The sequence below is a fragment of the Drosophila arizonae genome, chromosome 2 (assembly GCF_054131065.1).
Source record: "Drosophila arizonae isolate 15081-1271.41 chromosome 2, UAZ_ARI_1.0, whole genome shotgun sequence".
Classification (NCBI taxonomy): Eukaryota; Metazoa; Arthropoda; class Insecta; order Diptera; family Drosophilidae; genus Drosophila; species Drosophila arizonae.
In genome coordinates this window covers 29728572-29742439 of record NC_142922.1, presented here as the reverse complement: position 1 = coordinate 29742439, position 13868 = coordinate 29728572, and the positions used below count along the sequence as shown (strand labels likewise).

General features: G+C 40.3%; 1 protein-coding gene across 4 annotated transcripts; it reads right to left on the bottom strand.

Moving 5' to 3' along the window:
* Positions 1-341: 341 nt before the first annotated feature.
* Positions 342-13772, bottom strand: cwo (transcription factor cwo). 4 transcript variants are annotated; one of them, XM_018011708.2, is made up of 4 exons: positions 12307-13771; positions 4039-4162; positions 3199-3520; positions 342-3138 (listed from the first exon to the last, which is right to left on the bottom strand). In XM_018011708.2, the coding sequence occupies exons 1-4, from the start codon at positions 12363-12365 to the stop codon at positions 1616-1618; spliced, it is 2028 nt and encodes a 675-aa protein (XP_017867197.1). In that variant the 5' UTR covers positions 12366-13771; the 3' UTR covers positions 342-1615. The 4 variants fall into 4 exon arrangements, with proteins under 4 accessions (XP_017867197.1, XP_017867206.1, XP_089322269.1 ...); XM_018011717.2 differs by lacking the exon at positions 4039-4162 and having other exon boundaries at positions 12307-13772; XM_089466143.1 differs by having other exon boundaries at positions 3199-4712.
* Positions 13773-13868: the final 96 nt, after the last annotated feature.

The window sequence follows — 13868 nt, the reverse complement described above, 5'->3', positions numbered from 1 at the left end:
AAATGTAAATACTTATCGAATATGTGTGACTAAGATTTCTGCTCTTGATGACCAGTGTATTTTGAAACGTAATATAATATAATTGAAACCCAATCCATAGTGACTAATAAGCTGAACAATAAATTATTAAAACTATATCTTCATATGTTTACAGATCTGATTCCTTTATCTGATTAAAAATATTCTTGTTCTGTAAAGTGGACAACCTAAGAACGGGCTTTATCTACAAGGTCAGTTCAGAATAATGTCAGTCCCAAAACTCTAGTTTCCATTATATGCATATATTAGTTTTTTTCTTAAACAAATGACTTGTTCAGTGTAAAGCAAAAGGCCGGAAAAGATATAAATTGTTTGAACTTTATTACATAGATACATATATAAAATATATTAAACGGTAACGTAGTTATATTATATTAATTGTACTGTAGTAAACGTAATAATCATATTATTAAAATCCCTAACACATGAATATATATTGTGCATAAACTTTAAGTTTATAAGCAGCAAACATTTTTCGAAAATAATTTGATTTCAATTTGTTTTGATTTTATATATATATATATATATATATATATATATATATATATATATTTTTTTTTTTTTTTTTTTTTTGTATTTATAGATGTTAGAATTTGAAGGTCATTTAACATGTCACAACTTAGAAACATAGATTTTACTAAAACTAATGACGACAACAGCGATGAATCAGAAATTTACATTCATCGAAATAAACCCCATTTCGAAAATGAAATTTGGTATAAACTTTAACAAAATTTAACTGCTTTTCTAGCATCGTCCAAGAGTTTTGGAAAAAAAAACAAAACACTTAAATACATTTAGGCTAGCTCATCAAACTTAAAAGAACTTGTATATAATTTTTAAGAAGATATCAATATGTACACATCAATTTTTTTTTTTTATTTTCATTGTTTTTTGTTTTGTTGCTTAAATGTTGATTTGACTAGTGCTTTACGAATATTTATTTATTTAAAAAACGCACTTGGAGCCCGAGTTGAAACCACAACGCTTATTATAGTTGCAAAAAGTGTTACACATCTAAAAATACATTTAATTCACAATTAATTATAGTTTGAATCTATTAGATTTTCTTAACGTGGGCTGGTTCTTGGCATCAGACAGGCGCATCTCAATTGATGTCCATATCTGTCTGTGTGTGTGTGTATATTTCTCTTAGACCTTTACAGAGTTCTTTACAGATCTTTTCAATTCGCATTCAGTTGGCTGACAACAGCAGCACTTGAATGTGGACTATGCTCATGGGATCAATCAACAGCGCCCAGTTTCCAACTGGGCTGCCCAATGTCCTCGAGTTGCATCGTCTTATATGTACAGAAAAATAATTATATATATATATATATATATATATATATATATATATATATATATATATATATATAATTATATATATATATATATATATATATATATATATATATATATATGTGTGTGTGTGTATGTGTGTGGGTGTGTGTTTATACTGTTGTTTCCAAGTCGACTCCCAACAGCTTGAATTTCGCACAAAATTAGGAATCAATCATTTGATGATTATTCACAGATGTAGTGAGGTAGACTTGTTCTCTTCCATCGCCGCTGCTTACCAGCTGTTGCTCATGGCCTGCTCCAGCTTGGCCTTGGCCACAGCCGCCGCAGCCGCAGCCGAGCTGGCGCTGAGCGGTCCCGTGCCTGCGGCAGCCACGCCCTGTTGCTTGCCAGCAGCAACGGCTGCAGCAGCAGCAGCGGCCGCTGCCGCCGCCAGCAGCGATGACGACGATGAGCTGGGCATAAAGTTGACACTGATGTTGATGGGATGCACCACGGGCATGCTGGTGTAGCTCTTCTCGAGCAGATCGACGCCATTGAGGTACGGCACCAGCGCATTGTAGTCCACATTGAGTGGCACGTAGTAGTTGCCCTGGCCGTGCAGCGCGAAGATGGGCACAGTGAACGAGTGCCGGGACGGCAGCGGCGCCGTTGTACTGCTCGGCGTGCTCAACTGGGCGCCAGCAGCAGCGCTGAGCTTGGCCAGCAGCGGACTAGAATTGGAATTGGTATTGTGCAGCTCCGACTTGATGTCCTTGATATCACTGAAGCTGAAGGAGGGCTTGTCGTCACGCCCCAGGCCCATGGGGCGTGCCGGATTGATGCTGCTCGCCTCACTGTGCGCGTCCAGCGGCAGATCCCCATTGCAGCCGGCTGCTGCGGCTGCCGCTGCCTCGGCCAGTTTTCGCTTCTTGGCCATGATGGGCGCTATCTCCGGCTCAGTGCCATCCTTGGAGTGTTCCGACAGCGCATGCAAATGCGAATGCTCGTTCTGCAGGTGCGGCGCGTGCTCGCTGCTCGTCTCCTCGTCGTGCAGCTCGTGCACGAAGCGCTCCTTGATGTGGTTCTTATACTTGTAGTTGTTGTTGTGCTCAATTTCGTGCGACGACTCCGAGTAGTTGCGCATCCTCGCGGACAACTGGCTGTCCGTGGTATGATGATTGTGGCCGAGGTGCGCGTGTTGCTGCAGCAGTGCATCCCGCGGCGGCGGCGAGTGCATGTTCGAGGTGTCCGTGTGCAGCATCGGCTCGTGCGAAGACTCAAAGTCCTGCTGGCTGCTGTCCGTGTGATGGTGAGGGGCCGTCGACGTAATCACCGCCGCCTGATGCGGCTGCTGGTGCGCAGCAATCGCTGCCGCCCCCACCGGCATCTTGGTCAGCGTGTGGCACGTGGACGTCGACGTCGTCGAGCTGGCCGCATTGCTGCTGGCAGTATTGGAGCCCGTTGAGTTGGTGGGTATATTATCGGCAGCGACGCCATTGACACTGCCATTGCCCGCAGCCAGCTTGGCCCCGCTCGGCCCCTCCATGCTGGCGCTCGACGATGTGCTGGCATTGGTCGCCGCGGCAGCAGCAGCGGCCGCCGCGGTCGCCTGCTGACTGCGATGCAGCTGGTTGAGATGATTGCGAAAGCTTAGATCCTTGACATCATTGTGATCGTTGCTGTGCTCCACATCCGAGGCGCCCAGCATATCGCGCAGATGGCACAGCGGCGGATGGTAGGCCTGATGGGGGCTGCCGCTGGAGGCGCTCACATTGTCCGGCATATGGCAGCTCCGGCTGGACTTGTAGCAGTCGGCTGGCAAAGAGAGAGATCAATTAACATACAGTTAAGGCCGAGAGAAACGGATTCGTGTACCTTTGAACACCTCGTCGATGTGCTCCTGCAGGCGGGCCAACAGGCGATAGCAAAAGTCCTGCATTTGACTATCGTAGAGGAACTTGGCCGCCTCCTTCATGCAGTCCATGTAGCCGCTGCGGTACTCGCTCTCCTTTTGCAGGATCTCGCTCTGCAGGTGCTTCAGATGCCGGATGGCCATCTCGATGATCTCGGTCTTCTCGATGCGGCCACGCCCCTTGCGTTGATACTGTGGCGGTATGAGGCGCGACAGGTCGGCCAGGCAGGAGTTCATGCGGTCGCGGCGACGCTTCTCAATGATCCGATGCGACAGAGGATCTTGCTGTTGGGGCAGACAAATTGGAGAACAATTAGAAGCAGCTCGACGAGTGCCTAAGCGACTAGTGAGTAAAAGATCATTGAGTTTCTGGACCATTATGCTAAATAATGAGTCTTTCTTTATATTTTAATTTTTCTTCTTTTTTTTTTTTTGGTTTTTATTTTCATCAAATTCACTAATTTGGAAATGGTTTTGTAATTTTTATTTTCTTTAAACGCTTGAGTACAATAAAAAAAGGTCAAAAGCGGCGGCCAACTTCTCGGGATGATGTGCGTGTGCGTTCAGTGTGAGTTGTAGGCGTGTGAGTTGTGGGCGTTGTCATCGACATCGACATCGCGGCCATTGCCAACCAACCATTACCAACCAATCATCAGTCATCGGTCATCGGTCACCAGTAATCAGTTACATAATGAGTACGAGCAATGAACTTGTTACTCGGGCGCTTTATCTTTTGATCCTTTGATCTTGTTTTCGAATTTGATTAGTGTCGCGATTAGTCGCTCTGAAATTGTAATATTTACCCTCGATGTTTTGTTACGGCGTCCGGTGGCATATTCAGCATCGTCCTCGCTGTATGCTGTTGCTGATGTTGAAAAATTTAAGCTAGATTCTGTGCAATAAGGAAAACTGGAGACTGCTGCTTCGCTATAATTCGTATGCGTTTTGTATCATATGCAAAAAGAAGTGGGAAGGATAAGAAACACAAATAAGTCCAAATCTTATTCAAAAGTTTGTCAAATTTTTGTTTTTTTGTTTTTTTTGTTTGTTTTTTTTTTTTTTTTTTTTTTTAAGCATTCGTTTTCATTGTTTTAGTAATGCATTTATTAGGCGCATAACTTAAACTGACTTAGGAATATAGAGCGTAAGACTAATTAGGCTAAATATTATTATGTAGTTAAATTATGTGTGGTTCATTTTATTGTTGTGGTCAATTCTTTATTCGTTTCAAAATGAAGTAAAACTAAACAATAAACTAAGGCTGTAATTTGAAAGAAATAAGGAGAATTTGTTTATTAATCGAAATGTGAATACTCTCAGTCTGTCGCGCGTCGTCCCTCTCCCTCTATGTCTCTCATACTCTCCCTCTCTTACAGATATCTCAATATCTCATTTTGTCTTATTACGTTCCACAGTTGGTAGTCAACCAGCAGCTAATCCGAGAGTCCCCGATTCTGCACCCCAAGTAGTCGCTTGGCTAAAATCAGACGAGGCGATTTGTGTTGTTGTGTGTTGTAGTAAAAGAGGATAAAAGTGCTTTAAAATACAGTTAGCATTCTATGTATATGTATATGCATTAAAACATACCCAGCTATATGTTCAATTCGGCACGCACACACGCACACACAGAAACACTGCAATACTTACACTAATGCAAAACTTAAAACTTTTTTCAACACTTTCTGGCAGGATCTTTCGTGAGCTATGTTCGTAGTAGTTGAGCCTCTTAAATAATCCCTATATGATCTCTTAAATAATTCAGCTAGCTTTACTAAACATAGAATTTGTGTATTTGTCTTAATCTCTGCTGTTAATCTAAATACAGTGTCTACACGTTTTAATCGCATGTGTCAGAAATTAAAAACAAAAAGAAAATACTTAACATTCAACAAAATTGAATAAAAAATTTCATTGTATTCAAATTAGATGGCACTGCGGAAAAATTCTCTTTAAAATACAAATGAGTATAAAAATAATAAAAGCAGTTGCCAAGTGCGGCAAAAAGTAAATAAATGAACGGAATCAAAAGAAAGAAAAATTTCAAGCATTTCAATATTAACAACGAGCGCCAATTGTGACCCAAACAAACAAAGCTATAGGAAACATAAAAGCAAAAGGAAAAAAAATACAAAACAGAATCAAACAAACAAACAAATGAAAATCATATATTCCGAATATAAATACTCTAGATGTATTATCTAAATTTACCAAAAATATATCAATGGGTGGCACAGAAAAGCGATAGAATATATTGTTTTATTATATTTTGCTATGCATAAAAGAAGAAAAGTCCGGATACTTCACATATAAACTAGTTATTGTTTTTTAGGTAATTAATTTCTATTTTTGTCTTTGATGTTAACCAAGATTAAGTTCATATGAAATGTCAAATTGGCTAAGCAAACTACCGATTACAAGCGGGCGATACAAGTAGCTATAAACCATATCTACGGCTGGGCCATACAACCATACACGAAATAAACCGAACCAGAAAACACTAGAAGAGTTGCGACGATTGCGATAAGCAGCAACACGCAACGATTCGTCGAATATGTAAACAATATTTAAACACACACACATGCATGACGTGTGTGTGTGTGTGTATATGCTTGCATACAGACGCACGGAATACCAGTTTTTGCCAGAGTACGGCGCTTCAATCTAGTTTGTTTATCCCCCGCGCAGTAAACGCTTGTGAAATCTTGAAATTGAGACATCGGCGACTACTTAACTTAGGAGAACAGTTCGGACACTCTGACAACGCCCTGGATCAACTATGCAAGCTGGACAACGCTGTAAATGTCACGCACACAGCCTGGCGCACGTGACGTATGAGTAATGCGCGCTCAGGGTTCAATTAAAGGCTTTCAGCACTCTCAATGTGTTTGCATACACTTAGCAAAAGGGTCAGCCAGCTCGCCCGGCTGAAGGGAAGCCGCCCACTCGGCACGCCGGCCCGTGTGCAGGGCGTGTTGGTATTTCTCGCTGCATTCTCAAGTAACAATCGGCGACCCTTGGACCTGTTGGACGGCGTCATTGCCAAATCACTCGCTTGATTCATGAAATAACGACGCGATGCCCTGAACATTGAACAGTGAACATTGATCCCGACGTACACGCCCCCATTGAAGCCGCCCCAACTGGCAACGGTTCGCGTTGGCGTTTTCGAACCTGGGGGCCATTGGGCCAAAAACATCGTCGTCGCACTTTTCAGCTATTAAGTAATTGGCAAGCAACGGCGCTCGTTTAATTTTAGAGATGAGCCAGCCAGCCAGCCAGCCATCAACCCAGAAGCCTGCAGAAGTGCAATCAGAAATTCGTCTAAGCGACAGGTAGCTCGCAAGCCAAATGACGCCAACTGTTGATCAGCCACACGTTGTTTGCCAACAGCATGAACGGACACGGGACGCATGCTTCAGAAAACGCATTGGCTGAAATTGAAAGGCGCAGAAGCCCGAATACTCTTACAGGTAAACAGGCAGGTGTGAGTGAGGGAATTGAATGCTAAATGGTTCCAAACTTCCTTCAGTTCATTATGAGTATCGTGATAAATTAATTTCATTGTGAATCACCTGTATGCTCTAATTAGAATGTTTTGCACACGCACGCCCTCAAAAGATGTTTTCGCGATATCGTGCGTTAACCTAAAAATAATGGAATTATATTCCATTGATGGCTAGCTTTACGGTTGCCAGTTGTTATTTGCGTCCATAGATAAGATATCTTTACAGCTACACGTGATATGAAAGCGCTTTAAACAGGTGCACATTCATGTACATATTCACGAATGTTCACTATTGATTCACATGACTTTCTGACTTTCAGATAGCATTTTACGTTATGTATTTACGCTTCGAAGCTACCCAAGCACCACTCAATAGATTGCCCATATATGTAGTAAGTTAGTTTTGTAAATAAACAACAAAGATAGTGCGGCTACTCGGAAATATAACAGCTATATATACATATATACATACTAAATATATATACTCTTGTGATCAACATCACAGATTAAATAATGTGTGAATGTTTTCATCTCAGCAGATGATTCATTAACTGACTAAGTGGAAAATTTTTCGTCATATAAACAAGTCTGAGCTAATTCCTGTCAATTTCTATCAATAACTGTATAAACAATTATGTAAACGCGACCCAAGAACTCAATGTCAAGCGTTTCCGATACGGAATGTGTGTCAAATGAGGGAGACCTTCGCTTCACATTAGAGAATTTTCATATTTCCTCACTTCAGTTGTCTTGCTGTCTGCCGCCAATTGTGAAATGCCACAAATAAAGGCAATTCAAATAAAATAAAAAAGTGAAAAACACTAGAGACGATGACGCGCTTCGTAGGGGGAAAACAACAACAAGTAAACTCAAATATAAATATAATAAATTAATTTCTTTGCCTTGGTAAATTAGCGTCAGAAAACACACAAAAATAATGATGAAAAACAAAAGTTGTTCGCACTGAGAACCTGCACGACATGGAGACTAGCTTCAGGCCGATCGTTGGCCCGCCATAACCTTGACTGCACCTGCAGCAGTCAGCGACGTGGCTGATAAGATAAATAGACCATATAAACAAACGCTCGTGCAGGGCAGCCGCCGGGCAACAGTCGCAAGCAAGAGCAATTTAGCAATTGCCAAAGTATTATTAGAACCGCATACAAGAGCTGGATTTTTTCGTTTTATTAGTTTTTATTTTTGCCATAAAGTCTAGTTGACTTGTTGTTGACTTTAGCTGCGATCACGTGAGATTGATTTGATATGCTTGAGAAAACTGGAAATCGCACGCAAACCGGTTGCAGTTGCCCCGTTGAAACTTTTTAATTAGCATTACGTATAGATATAGCCATGGCTGACTGTACACGTGATATAATGACCAAAGCACTCGCTCAATGGAGAGCCCAGTGCCAAGTGCCGAGTGCCAATTGCTTATTCAACAAAAAAGAAGAAAAAAACTAAGCAAACTGCAACACAGCAAAACGTGTCCACGTGTCGAGAGCAGCGCATAGCAACAGCAGCAGCAGACACGAATGTGAAACACAACTGCCTCAAGTCGTCTATTTTTGTTCCGATTCTTCATGCTCAGTAAACATTATGCTGGCGTGCTTCTGCAATTCAATAAACATAAACAACAATAATTTACAAAGCAACTAGCTCAATTGAGCACAGACGCTGAGTGCTCTACGAGTCACACAGCTGCATTGCTTATACGCCACATGTTACGCCCCCACACACACATACACATATATCTACACATATCAATATGCATAAATATAAATATGTCTATATGTAGTTGTAGCGTTGGCAAAATGACGATGCAGCGGAAATGAACATTGCTTGATCCATACAAAAATAAACCGCTAAAAGCCAACTATTCCAGAGAATGTCACTTGGTATGTCTAAAGATTCTATATATCAAAAGTTCCTATAAGATAAATATTATTCTATACGAATTCCTAAAAAATAAATATTGTTTTATAGCTATTCTTGAAATATCGAATTTTAGAGCATATTCAAAAATTTTGCTTATAAGTAAATTTCAAAGGAATTAGATATTACAGTATAATATTATTGGATTGTTTTGAATGTAAGTCATAATTAGGAACTATCTTGCAAAAATATACGATAATCTTTTATTTCCTTTGAAATATTCTTTCAATTAACATCGTGTATGCTTTAATATTCGATATTTCAATAATAATAATTTATACTAAAAACCTCGACATTTTTCTATTTGATATAAACACCAGACCACGAATATGTGCTAATCATTAAAATGAGTACCTAAAGATTCGATGTTTTAGAGATTCCTATAAAACAATATAAGTCTGTTAAAGAGTATACAAAGTATTCGGATCAAACAATAACTTCGAATAATAGTTCTTTCTTTTTAAATAAGCTTTCAAGTAGCATTGTTGAGTTAAGTTTCCACATTTTTCTAAAGTAAATAGATTTAAGCATAATATTTTGAAATTAGACCAACATAAACACAGATATATGTGCATATGCACATATCGAGACACGCACACGTATTATTTGTTAGGGCACACAAATATCACACATCCACACACACTCACGCATCAAATACTTTTGATAACTAGGTCAAAAGACATATAAATATATCCATTTGAATCATTTAGAGGCAATCAAATGCAATGCGGGCCCAACTCATGTGTCGCCGCTGACTCACCTGCCCCGCCGCAGGCCACAGTCAATGCAGAGTGCATTAATCACAGCGCGGAAAACCAAAAGATACATTTACACACAGATACAGACACAGGCACACACACTCACACAGACTTATTATGATTGTTTTGTGAATTTCTCAATATTTGCGGCACGTTTGTCAAACGGCACGAGGAATCTCGCGAGCTCAAATATAAACATGCAGTGTGGAACGTATATGTGGAACGCATATGAATGTATATGCAAGTGCCTCTGTCTGCGTATGTGTGTGTCCGTGTGTATGGGTGTGTTTGCATGAAAAGAACTGCATGGAAATGATCGTGTGTACGTGCCTGTGTCGGGGATGGCAATGGCCGAACGCTGACGATAAGCCGAAGCGATTCCGAATGGCGTTTGGAATCCAATTCGAAATTGGAATCAGTGAGCGCCGCTATTCCAATTTGAAAATTTTGCCCATACTCATTAATGTATGTTTGTGTATGTATGTGTGTGAGTGAGCGTGCGTATGTGAAATTTTATTTGTTATTTATAGAGCACAAGCATGCGTTTGTTGTTGTTTTACTTCGCTATATTGATATATTTGAAATAGATCACTAAAGTGTATGTGCATACATATACATGTATATATATCTATATATATATATATATATATATATATATATATATATATATATATATATATATTGGTGTATATAAACTCGATTATTTGCGGCTAGCTTTGACGTGTTGTCTTGCTGAACATTTGTGCGTTGCTTAATCTACATGACGAACTTGCAACAGCTGACAGGATTTCATCATGTAACACAAACGTGACCAGCAAACAAACACACTTTCTTAGATTTGTCTCGATGCAGTCTCTTATCGATAGCCACTGAAATGCAGATCACAAATCACAAATCATAAATCACGAAACACTAATCACTAATCACTAATCACTAATCACTTGTCGCTTATCACTGGGAGTGGCTGGGGTCACGTCGTCTCAAAGATCCCGAAATCGAAAACAACGAGAGACAGCTGCATATTTGAGTTTGGTTGTGGAGCAGCTGCCTCGTCGTGCAACAAACCCGAGATCTCACATATTTCTGCACAACCCACACTCCTTGTTCAGGAATATTACATATACATATACATACATATATATACTATATATGACCGGACATACACAGTTATCCGCTAAGTAAATACAACAATGTGCGTCACCAGAAATTCGCTTTTATCGCGTGCTTGTTTATCTCTTTTATGGATGACATGATTGTGCTAGTTGAGTTGTTGTTTGTTGATTAAAGCATCGCTAGAGTAAATTATATACGTTGTAAATATATGACGGCTACGCAGACGTGTGTTAACTTCAAGTGCCAAGTGACGACTTGAATAAACTGGCAAACAATATAATGATAATGATATCGAGCCCGACAAAGATTGCGATAACCGTCACGATGATAATGCTGGCTATAAGGTGGCCAAAACTGGAAACTCCTTTAATTTCGTTACTTCTCTGTTCAGGTTCTCTTTCCAATTTCGTGATACATGACATAATTAGTTCATTTATATATTTACATAAAAATATATTCCTATGCCCACACAAACGTATATGTATAGCCCACAGATAAGCCTCGAAATGCCAAACAGTTTGGCTAATTGCCTTAACTTGTCATGTCTTGACTTCATTTATTGCTCACGTGAGCCTTGAGTGTCTCATTGATTGATCTTAAATAAGAGAACATGGGCAAGACAGCATCTGTGCTTAGCTATTGGTAAATGGATTTGTCAATATATTAATTATATCGTTCATTACGAATGAGTGTGTTAGTGTTGTATGCTTGACGAATGTCCAATTGGAATGGGTGCATTTAATAGAGGAGCATATTTATAGAAAATCACTTAAAGGCGTCATTCTACTGGACACAAAAATAGACAACAACACAAAAACAATCAACTACAGTTGCTGACCTTCAAAAGGACACCGACTAGTAAACACACACAAACACATGCACACAAAGTGTGCGTGAGTGCTTGTTTGTGTGAGGGCAACACGCCCACAAAAGCCACTGAAATGAGCGCTCCAATGGACTATTTATAGCCCTAAAGCATTTTGGCCGTTGACATTTAGTGGAAATATAAGCGGGCGATTTATAAAAACCAATCAGTCCGGTTGGCCCAAGCTCTTAGTTATTCATAAAAACTTGCTATATGTACGATAATATGAATATGCATAAACATATATAGATAAAATAAATAATATATATTATATGCACACACGTTGTTTTGACTACTGCCCAGAATAAAAAAAAAACACACACAAAAAACAAATTCCACGCGAATTCAAGTTCAGAATACATATTGCAAAGGAGAGAGAGAGAGAAGGGGTAGGCCCCCAAAAGTCAGCGTCACGTTTGCCCAATCGTGTGTGTTGTATTTTGCCAGTGTTTTGGCAAAATGTTTGCATAAATAAATACATCAACTAAAATCCATTTTAAAAATAGAGTCAAAGGCGTCAAGCGAACGCGAGTCTGCCTGCCCACGTTTTCATTCGTTTTTCACTTAATTTTTGCTTCTTTTTCCTTCTTCATTTTGCTCAACTGCCAAAAATAGCCTCACGATCCACGCCCAATCGCAAACTGACAGACATACACACAGACGCACACACACATATACTCACACATGTTACTATGTGTACCGTTACAATGCCGTCTGCTAACTTAGCCTACAGCTTAAACATGATTTAAAATTAAACTAACTTTAATTTATGCATAAACTTAAGCGCGGGCAGGTGAAAGTGAGTATGTTTATTGTTTATTATTGTTTACTGTTGTCCTAGTTGTTGTTCTTGTGGTGGTGGAGTGCTCTGGCAAATACCTTTCGTATATATACCTACCTCTCATACTTAACCGGATGTGCTGCATGTCCGTTTGCCTCGCTCCAATAGGGCTCCATGCTGCTGTTGCTGCTGTGATTCCGGCGGCTGCTGCTAGAGGTGACGATCCTGGGCAAATATTCGTTTGCTGCTATCCTCTGCTGCTGCTGCTGCTGCTCCTGCTGCGTCGACGTTACTTGCTGTTGTGGTGGAATGGTGGAGGGTATTCGCTCTCTACGTCAATGCAGGAAAGACAAGATAAAATGCCGGCGAGCGAGCGCACGAATTCGTATGACAGCAAACAGGTTGTCGGCCACGGCGAATTTATTGCGGCGAATTGCGAATTGTTGCTCTGTTTAATTGTATGGTGGGTTCGCACAGCCAACTTGCTTAGCAACTTATTTGAATATTCTAACAATTCCAATTTTTAGAGTTTGACTGAGGACTGTAAATATTTACTGCAATTTGTACTTGTATCAGACTTGACTATCCAATACTCTTTTCACACTTTTGACACGCTCGCCCGCTTCACATGTAGCATAACATTTCGGATTTAGCTTCTCGGTTTATTTTAGAATCACTTAAAGAGTGAACGACTTTTGATATGCGGCGTCAATTATCTGTCGACCGTTAAGGGATGACTGTTCTCCTTATCAGCAGTGACGGCCTTTTGTTTTTGTTACTGAGCCGATAACAAAGACAGCAACGGGTGAGATAAGGCTTATTTATATACACAAAATGCTCACACGTATGTACACACTAGGTACATACACTCACACTTATGTATATACGTGCACATATATGCGGCTTAACTTTTAGTGATAGACGACAGTTTGCTGGACGTTTAGCTAGGTGGAAATTTAACCGCACTTGTTGGACCAATGTAAGCCTTGGTCTCGGATATGTAATTGTCTTAGACCAGCGTCTGCCTCTGGCTCTGCCGCGCCCGTGTTGCTTGAGGCCCACGCGTTTTCTGCAGCTGATGCTTCTACGTTGGAAACCTTGAAATTTCTTTGCACTCACGTCTCGTTTTCGGTCGCGGGACTTGCTCTCTGCCACACACGAACACACAGCCACACAGCCACCTGCTCCGCACCGCACAGCTCCAAAGGCGAATGATTGTCGAAAAACGTGATTTTTTTTTTTTTTTTTTTGTCACACGGTACCGATATACACGTTTTGTACTTTGAATTATTTTGTATTTATTTTATTAATACACAACTTCCTTCGTTTCACAGTGGAATTTTACCAGCAGCCGCGTATTGTGTGCGCACCGTTTGCGTGTATTTGTATATTTTACTACAAAGCACTTTACATATACGTATGTACATATATTTACTTGTGTATGTATGCGTATAATTTGTTGTTGCTGCTGTTGCTATAACTTTGTATTTCTTTTCTTCTTTTTTTAGTGTTAAAGCACTTGCGCTGTCCGAAACGCTGCTAAAATCAACTGCTCACTACGAACGGTCGAATTGAAATGAATGAAAAATACGCGGCGAACGGGCTAAAATTAAAACCAAGCGGTAAAAGCAAAAGTCGCGCATCGAAAACTGAATACCCTACCAAACTATAACTTTTGC